Genomic DNA, 10100 nt, shown 5'->3' on the forward strand with positions numbered 1-10100 from the left:
ATAATGTGTGGGTTCTGTGAAATTAAGAGAATAGTGAATCTGTAAACATGAAGAAATTAAGACGGATTCTGGAGGCACCTTTAAATAGCTCTTTTCCTTCTTAATTGTATAGCTTGGAAAGTGCATTTTGTTTGAAACAAAACAATTTTTAATCATAAATGCACACACAAACAATACAGACACAAAACACGCACACACGAATCACATAGGTAAAAACACAAATGCACAATCATGTACTCTCACTCACACACACATACAGACACTTATAGACACGCATACAAACACGCGCACACACACATGCACACACACACACAAATGCACAAACACACACGCTCACAAAGACACACACATTTCCTCGGCCTGACCAACTGTATTTACACTTATTACAGTATGTTTTCTTTGTGCAGACAAACAACAAAACAAGTTAGGAAACAAAAAAGGAGGAGAAAGTTCTGGTTTACATCTTCTTTAATGAATGGAGACTAAAGTACATTTCACACTGAAAGGAAAGTGAATCAACCACATCTGCTGAAGCACATTTACATCGCTATATATGGATGCTGTCAACTCGGGTTAAGTGTGGAGTCTTCTCAGTTGGATGATAGCTCACATCAGTTGTTTGATCTCTGGTAAAACAGCATAGACATCTGATTCTGAAACAAAAAGAAAACATGTTTTAAGAGATGAACAAGTGATTTAACAATACAATTCTGACAGATCTGATAGTGATTCCATCTATGATACAATTGGTGAATGTATTCACACATTGTTAATTTAATTTTGATATCCACCAATTTTGTACTTTGAGTAATAGTCGTTGCCATACATTGTACCATGTACATATGTCGTGCAATAAAGTTCTCTCTATAATTGAACAGTCTTTAAAACACATTCTTTTCCACTGACCTTGTATGTATAACAATGCCTCCCTAGTCGGACACTGCCTTCTGTTTGGGTTTCCGGAGCTTAGAGATCAGGAACAGAGCGCCAATCGTGCCGTATGTGGCCAACACAAACTGTGGGATGGTAGGAAAAATATCTGTACATGTTTCTGTTGGAAATGAATAAATAGATAAAGTATTACTAAGTATGTTCGAGAGTTATTCTATGGAAGCCAGTGTGATAACAGTAGAACTAGAACTCTGTGTATTGTAAATAACCAAAGTTATCAATTGGTCCAGAACACTCCAAATTCCCCCAATCAAATGCTATCATGGCCCAGATATCACTTATTGATAGCTCTATAACTTAGCATATTAGGAAGGAAAACTTAGTTGAACATTTTTGATGCATTGATTCATTGAATGGGCGTAAACTGTCACAAAGCAGTATTTAACTTGTCAGCTATTATAAGGAAAAGTAAGTAAGTACTAGTAATCTTCTGCATGCATCATTTCTGCGTGTCACATTGTAATTTTCCCTCGACGCCACAATTTTTAATATCCCGCTTTGTCTGTCACTTGACCCAGGCAGTGGTCGGAGGGCTTGCATATATATAGACTGCTATCATAATATTTAGTCACGCATGTCAAAGTGATTTGTGCATTTAATTTTATAGAATTTTACAACTCTACTTTTTGTGCCCTTTTCTTAGTTATTAAATTTTGATCAAATTTGTGGAAATGGTTGGTCACCCCAGATACTGTAATTCACTTTATCTTCACGGTACCAAATTTTCACTGAGAAAATTGAACTTGTTCTCGGAACTAAATGTTCACTGTCGAGGCAAGTGTGCATGAAAAAAGTCTGTGAATTATTTTTTATCGGTAATGATAAGTTCACGTTACAGTCGTCACCGTGAAAACCGTGAACATAACATTACAGTGAAAAAATCAGGAATTACAGTACTGTAGTGCTTCTGTAAACTGGTGATGCATCATCATCATCCTCATTGTGCATCCGGAATTCACCGGTAAGGTACGTCTAGATAGCTTTTCCAGTATGATCTGCCCTTCATAACAGACAGAAGAGCAGACCCTAACAGTCCATGTGTCTCTTTTCAATCATTGTCTTTAACACAGTGCTTTCTCCAGTTTGATTTAAATTTTTTTTCTGTTCCAATCATAGTATGCAAGCCCATGTTGTTGATTTTCCTGGTTGATTATGTCACTGTAATTCAACAGTTTTATATCTTTCTGTGGGATGGATGGGGTAAGATTATTTTCCGTCCCAACGAGCAAATTTCTGTCCCAGGACATAAGGATGGGTCCTAGAGACAGCCTTGCTTTAACGCAGGGTTGTAGCCAGCCAGAAATCATTTTCCGTTCCCTCAATTTTTGGCGCAGCATTCCTAGGGGGGTTGGGGGTATGCTTCCAAGGAAAATTTTGAAATCTAGACCCTCTGAAATGCTATTTTCTTCACTTTGAGGGTTAGATTTTGCTCACAGAGGACGGAAAGGGCAATTTTTTTTTCCGTCCCCAGTTGCGAAATTCTGTCAAAGGACGGAAGGACGGTTGCTGGCTACAACCCTGCTGTAACGTTAGCCGTGATGTGTTACTCACATTTTTCCTGCCGAATATAGTGTAGGAGTTGAAGTAGTGCTTCAGCCCAGTGAAGACTGGCTCAGGTCCTCCTGCTCCTGCCATGATGCTGACTGACCTGAGGACAGTTTACACCAACAAGATTATGTAAGGTTAGGGGTGGGTAGCGGTACAGAAAATTCAGGTCCGGTTCAGGTCCAGGGGATTAGGTCTAGGTCCGTACCTGAACCTGGACCTGATTCAGTGTGTGAAAACTTGTAAATGGACGACACTTAAAACAATGGTCCATTTCGCCACAAGGAAATCTGTTTGGCGGGGTATTCTACTATTCCATGGATTTTTTAAAATCCTACAAGGCTAACTGCCTCTGTACGATTGACTGTAAAAAAAGACTTGGAAGAGATTATCATAGACTCTACTTTACTTTGTCCTTGTCATTTTCTTTGACCGGTAAGCCCCAAAATGATTACATAATGGTTGTCAACCTCTTTGTTGTGTCTCATACAAAGAAAAATGCCGGTAGGAAACATTAAAGACATAAACAATGAGTATTCAGGTATGAACTGTTGCAAGATAAAAACATGCAGTTTTGATTCAGGCACAATACTAGAAGTACCCTGCTCCACGGGCGGCCTTCTACGCTTTCACCTGTGTGTCTTCAGACAACCGTCACCGTAGCGAAGCTTCGCATGACAGTATACCGTTTCCAATCAGGCCTTAATTGAACCGGATGTTTTTTTTAAATTATGCTGACCAGAATTACTAGAAATAGAGGCACACAAAACAATACCTCCTTTTTATGGAGGGTTTAATAATTAAAAAAAAAAAAAAGTTTATTGTATGGCAAGTATAGCACTCTCATTGTATATAAAACATAACACTCTTATCAAATTTCCTCACTAGAGATAGGAGTTGGACAGAAATGAGTTCAATTTTGACCTTCCAAAACAGTTTTTTTTAACCTTAGTTCAGTTCAGCTTAACTTGCCATCGTTTTGTGATGATAAAATATACAATTGTCTCTTAGAATACTTTCTAAGTAATGACCTATGTTAATACCTAGTCTAGAAACTCGTAGAAATGCTAAATTTTGCAGAACCATGCTTGCCTGCATGCTGCACGGTCTTTTTCGTTGGGAACAAACCGCCCCCCTCCCCCTTGGCACAATTCGGATCAAATAAAATTATATTTGCCACCCAAACAGAACTCCAAGTCACAAAACATTTACCTACATCCCTCCTTATTTACGTTATACGCACCCCAAATTCTGCAAATCTGACTTACCTTGTTAGAAAACGCTCGAAAACGGCCTAAATTTGACCAACACCGGTGACTTCGGACACGAAAAAAATGGAGGAAGGTCACCAGATAGAGGGAGAAGTGAGAAGGCCGGTGATTGGTCAGAAGCAGCCAGCTGCACCAATCACGAGGCTTGTGACGGAACCACTTTATGGATTCAGTAAGCATAGCGCCAGATTCAGCTCTGTGCGATTCAGCAGACGATTCGCACTTATAATGAACATGGTGCTTTGTTTAGTTTTATCAGTTCTTACATACGTTTTTACGTATGATGAAATATCAGGCTTCACAAACCTTTGGTCAATTAGTAGAAATTAAACTTAGTCATTGGAATAATAGAGGGACTAGTGTAAGGTGTTTGCATAGACCTCCGGTCAGTTTATTGTAACAATATATATAGGTAGACACAATAAAGTAGACTCAATTCACACACATAAGTCATTGGTTTAATATCAAAGACGAGAAGCCTTATAATCTATTATAAGCACCTCAGGTACATGCATATAAAGGTAATTCTCCTTTGAGGTGGTATCTCACTGCACTTGGGGCACCGGTGCGGCACTACGGGGCCGTTCACTAGCTGCGGCACTGTTGTGTTATTTTCGCCGATCTTTTATAATTTAGATACATGTATTGCGTAATACGTAACAGTATGACTTTATAGAAGACAACAAAAGACACAAAACGTAAGAAAAGTCGCAAGTTTTTATCTCGAAAATTTCTTGAGTAATCTTTCGAAACCCACAGTGCCGCACTGACGCCTCAAGTGCAGTGAGAAACCACCTTTTAGTATAGCCTCCATAGCAGGCTCTCTATGGGCTTTTTTGGCACTTCTGCTGGCATTTTCTTTTTGTACTGGGTCGCTGATTGCTGGCCTCTCTCATAGCTACTTTTAGTGTCACTTCATACGAGGGATCGCTGTTGTTGTTTATATCCGGGGTATTGGACGGTTGGTGCATACCAGGACGTCAGCAGATTGGATTAAAAATTTATATTCAAATTAGCAGATCAAATTACTTGTTAAAATGTAAATCAATATTTTGCCAAACACCTGTATTTTGCCTACCACTGCGTCACCGTGACATCATCGCGATCGCTCGTATTGGGCATTCTTTTTCTTTTTTTTATTGGGTGGGACGACTTCTCTCCCTTCGGGTCTGAAGCGGCTGCCATTCGGCGCTATTAAACTCAGGTGACCTCAATACGACAGAAATTCATATCCGAAGGACGGTCCCAGCCGAAGCTAGATACTCATGTTCACCTGAGTGAAGTGAGGAAAGTGTAAAGTGCCTTTCCCGAGGGCACAAGACCGATAGCACATCTGGGTTATGAATTTAACACCCTGCCGATTGTGCCGATTGCGTCACACGACTCCACTTTTTATTGTGAAACATTCAGATGTAACGGGGACAGCCCTAAGATGCTTCCTGCCCTAACATGGCACGGATTTTTTGTTGATCTTATTATGCAGAAGTACGCCGTGTTTGTTGCCACTGACTAAGATGATTAGAAAGGTAAATAAACGAAGTCGAAACAAACAGTTGTTTTTTTCATGAACCGTATGAATGTATTCCTTATCCAAGTTTGGTCTTTAGATGAATGTGTTAAAAATCCATTGATCAAAACTTGACCACTCTATGGCAACTAGTGATGGAGCGCCTTGAGTTCGAGCGCGTGAAAAGTGTAACATCATAGGGCGGCCCCCGTTACAATGTTTAAGGTTTTTAAGACTGATTTCGTGTTTTTTAACCCCTAACTTATAAAACTAATCTATTTTCAAACATGTCAGATACTAGCAGGTGCATGTAGATTCAAAATATTTCATGGTGTGCACAATGAACTTTTTTCAGTGACAGTTTAAGGGGGATCTTAAAATGACATATTGATAACGTCAAAACTTTATCTAATTCGGAGAAAGACAGAAAAATCCTGAGGTAAATGTGTGGAAGGAGGGCGGCGTCGTGGGCGTCAGTGGAAAACCTGGCAAGACAACATCGATATCACGGATGGACATCCCTCAACCTACAGGAAAGGTGGACTGTAGCAAGAGACAGACAGGCCTGGAGACAACTCTCCATCTTCATGTCTACCCTGCTCCCCCAACGACCAGGAGGTCAAGGACTAGGTAGGTCGGTACTTCCTCTGACGTCATTGGAACAATTTGAGACGCCGAAGGGGCCCGGGTACGCTTGACCTCAGGTGAAAATAAGACAGAAACTGGTCATGACACTTTTTTACCCTCCATCGGCTTTGACATATATCCTGGGTGCTGTAGATGTTTACATATGGCAATGACGTTTGCCTTGTGGTGTATCATGACCATTTGAAATGCCCAAACGGTTTCGCTAGAAAGAAGCCGAATGGAGTAAAAAAGATTGACCGTCGAAACTTTACCCTCTACCCTCTTTGAAATCCTTACTGCTGGAGTCATTTACATGTGTGCCGATCACTAGTGATGTGGCAATGACGGTGGGTGTTTGTTAGAACACAGTCACGCGCATCCTTTGATAAAGAAACATGCCGTTGTTTTGGCAACAGCAGTGCGGGTAGAAAACCCAAGGTCGGGCCTTCACTCCGCAAAACCAGTTTTTACTGGGCAAGCAAGCGGCTCGCGGCACAGCATACGCACGGTTGGAAGATCTGTTTGAACAGGACTTTTGTTTCGTCATTGATCATACAGTTTTCTAACGGACACGTTTGGTGGAGTGTAGATAGAGGTGGGGCAGTTTGGTTTTAAGTTCCCAACAGGGGCTCCTAACGCCACGGCTTGTATAGCTACAGATCAGTTTGGTGAGAGATGGCGGTGTTCCGACTCACCTTGGCCATCTTTCTCGTACTTGTGCATTTTACAACATTGATCACAGGACAGAAAGCGACACCTGCACCACAAGGTGAGTACGGATGGCCTATAGTATAGATATAACAGTGATCGCTTAAGTTAGGGGGATAGGGTATAACTGTGATCGCTACAGTGGGCCTTTCCCCTTTTTGGTCATAAGACTAGGTCTACTGCACAGCTGTACAGTTTGTATGGTTCAACCCGTAAACCAACTTTTAAGGCGTATTACATTGGTTTTGTAGAGTGAACTCTAGACACCTACTCTTAAGATCTTTTCGATAAGTATTGTGGATATCTTTACAGTGCTCGAGGTGTGGCAGTCTCCTGAACACGGTGCCTCCAAGTTTAAGTCCTTTCCGTTCGACTCGGAGCACGTTCCTAATACCCCTGTCACATTCGGCGAAAATCGATCGGACGACGATTCTGTGGCAATCGCCCGAGCATCGCTTATAATAATACCTTTATTGCACAACAATTGTACAAGGTACAAAGTACGGCTTATATGTGACAGGTACGGTTTTCAAGTGAAAAATACCCACAACCCTCTGTCGATCTAAATATGGCCGATCTTCCATTGATACGCCCGAAGATCGTTGATAACGTGACATGGGTTTTAACACAGTGACTGTGCCTCCAATTTTAAGTCATTTCCGTTCGACTCGGGGGGCGTTCCTAAAGCCGTACGTGCACATATGTGCTGTCTACGTGCCAAAACGTGGGCAATCTTTTGGGATCCGTAGGTGGTAAGTACCGCCTTCGTACGAACTCGTAGAGAATCCGACGGATTTTGGAGCACGCAGACACGCCACCAGGCTGCGAATTCGTCCTCCAGTACGGGCGACGCGCCTGCCCTGTACAGCCTGAACGTTTTCAGAAATACGTGGCGGACATGGCCTCCCCCAAAAAAAACGAAAAATCAATTTATACTTACAAAGTGGATTTCTTAACAAGATATTGGGATGATGATATAGTTTACCACTGTCTCAGTTGGGTAAAAGTTTAGTCAACGTTTTTTTCATTGTTGGTAACATTGCTGTGTCGGTAAGTCTGTTGTGTTATTCAAATTAGCAAAAAAATCAGCGCACCCCAATACAACGGATTTCTCGACATATGATGGAAAAAAAGACAAAATCTGCGAATAGGCACAGAATTCAACCAACATTCTGCCATGATAGGTAACTTCATTGTCTAGGAAAATATTTGTATGGGAAAAACTACAGGCATTCCTACAGGCATTCCTACAGGCATTTCAACAACATATATACAGTAGGAAAATGCTTAAGGGCTAGAACTCTGTCAACATATGGTTATGGTTGGTAACGTTGGACCCCCACAATAGGACACCTATGTATACTTCTGCCCTGCAGCGTGACTGTAATTCCTGCACAGCTTTTCACCGCTTAACAGAAGTCTGTTTAGTCAAGCTTAGGGTGGGAAAGGTGGACTCTCACAACACTTGCGGCACCGGTGCGACACGGCGGGGTTCGTAGATCACTCAAACGAAATTTAGAGCTAATTAAGTAAAGAACGAATTTTCTTCCTTTTCGTGTATTTTGTTTTCTTCTAAGTCATGCTTTTACGTATGACGCAATATCTGAATAATCAAAAATCGCGAAAATAACAAAACAATGCCGCAGTGAACGAGCCCCGCAGTGCCGCACAGGTGCCCCAAAGTCCAATGAGAGTCAACCTTAACTCACTGCACTTGGGGCACCGGTGTGGCATTGTGGTCTTCGAAAGATTATTCAACGAATTTTAGAAATAGAGAATGCATTTTCTGACGTTTTGTGTATTTTTTTCTAAGTCATACTTTTACGTATTACGAAATTCTAGATTATTTTAAAGAAATTGCGAAAATGACATAACAGTGCCGCAGTGAACGAATCCCCCAGTATCGCACTGGTGCCCCCACGGTGAGTTACACCTTTAAGCTAAGGGCACAATTCGCTGCTCGTGCAATTTGTCCTTACGTTTCTTTGGAGGCCACGTCTGTCACGTATATCTTAAAAGGTTCAGACTGCAGATTGCACGCATGGGGAGGGGGGGGGGGGGGGTGCTGTGTATGGAGGGGGGATACAGTTTAGATCGTAGGAAGCTTTTAAGGTCACAATGCAATCGCTGCCTTGTGGAATGGGAGTTCTAGGAAACACATATTCTCATGTACCCCACCCCCACCAAGAGCATGTAACGTTACAATAAAAATTTCAACCATGACCAGTGATATACATAATCCTTAGGTCAGTACATACATTGAGGAATTGTCACAACAAAAACATACGTCACTGGGGCTAAACTATCAACATGGATAAGATGTTTAGAAGAGAAAAAAGGTTTTGGTTCAATGGTTGAAAAGCTGGTGTTATTTCTCGTTTGGTTGAGCGAGTTCCAATGCAAAGTGTTTGCACAGCTTAGAGTGTGGTGTAATAGATACGACTGCACGGCAAGTTGGATTTAAATAGAAGGCACTGACATCATTCTCACAACTTGACATACACGATGACAGAAGAGGTATAGCTTTCAATAAACGTCGTGCCGGGTGCTTTAACCTGTAAGCCCAAAATGTATACAGGACTGGTCAACCGAGACCTGCTGTTAAGGGTGTGGGGATTGTTGTTGTCACAGAGATCTATCCTGCAAATGTAAACCGCCTTTGGGCAAGCTAAGGCACGCTAAATTGTACGGCGTACCGCGCTTTGTTCGGGGGTAAATTCAGACGCTTCAAGATCCGTCAAGATAGTTTCAAAGGGTGCTGTCAACCAGTAGAGTGCTGTCTTCTACGATTGGGTTATGGATTGAAGGAAGGGCAAGGTCGCCGGGTGGTCGTGCGACAGGCTTACAATCGCAAAACTAAGAGTGCAAGAGGGATTTTAAGTCTTGTACATGTCAGACAAGTGAAAACGTGAAGTTATGACGAAAATTCTTATTCGCTGAGCATGAAAGTTCATCTGTGTTGGTGGAGTACATTATAGAAAAAAATTGCTAAAATTTGCTTCCAACATTGTAATAACTGTAGGGACTTACCCTCTAAATTTTCGGTCAATCTCCGTCGACCACACTCAATAGAGACGGGGGGCGACATAGACTTTCTGATACTTATGACCCCCTCTTGCAAAAGGGGTGTCTTCCTGACGTCACTGCTGGAGATAGAAAGGGTCATTCTGTGAACAAGGTCGACGGAGATCGACCGAAAATTTAGAGGGTAAGTCCCTATAGTTATTACAGCGTTGGAAGTAAAGTTAAGCAACTTTTCTATAATGAAAATTGCTATTGTTAATCCTCGTTTACTTTCTTTCTGTCATCTTCTGTATTTAAGAATAACAAGAACAAAAAGATAGAGTGGGCTGTTGTGAGTGTTTGGTCCGTGGTCCGTCGTGGATTGTTGCGCCCCGAACCGTGCCTGCCCCATTCCGTGCCCATTCAGGCACGGAACGTGGCACTGCCCGACTGCCCCGGTCTGTGCCCAGAAGCGCTGTCAATCACTA

The 10100-nt window shown here is 41.9% G+C and overlaps 1 protein-coding gene and 1 long non-coding RNA gene across 3 annotated transcripts in view; one reads left to right on the top strand and one right to left on the bottom strand.

Annotated features, from left to right (window-relative positions):
• Nucleotides 1–450: 450 nt before the first annotated feature.
• On the bottom strand, nucleotides 451–3947 carry LOC118429868. Its single transcript, XR_004832805.1, has 4 exons — nucleotides 3765–3947; nucleotides 2503–2599; nucleotides 907–1016; nucleotides 451–653 (listed from the first exon to the last, which is right to left on the bottom strand). It is a non-coding gene; the product is annotated as an uncharacterized LOC118429868 (long non-coding RNA).
• Nucleotides 3948–6271: 2324 nt separating this feature from the next.
• LOC118429869 (mucin-5AC-like) overlaps nucleotides 6272–10100 on the top strand; it is a 34168-nt gene continuing 30339 nt past the window's right edge. The window contains exon 1 of one of the 2 annotated variants that reach the window (XM_035840496.1): nucleotides 6272–6670. In XM_035840496.1, the coding sequence (XP_035696389.1) occupies nucleotides 6577–6670 (94 nt within the window). In that variant the 5' untranslated portion in view covers nucleotides 6272–6576. The remainder of the gene's footprint in view (nucleotides 6671–10100) is intronic. The other variant, XM_035840495.1, reaches the window with a different exon arrangement.

The sequence above is a fragment of the Branchiostoma floridae genome, chromosome 14 (genome assembly GCF_000003815.2).
Source record: "Branchiostoma floridae strain S238N-H82 chromosome 14, Bfl_VNyyK, whole genome shotgun sequence".
NCBI lineage: Eukaryota > Metazoa > Chordata > Leptocardii > Amphioxiformes > Branchiostomatidae > Branchiostoma > Branchiostoma floridae.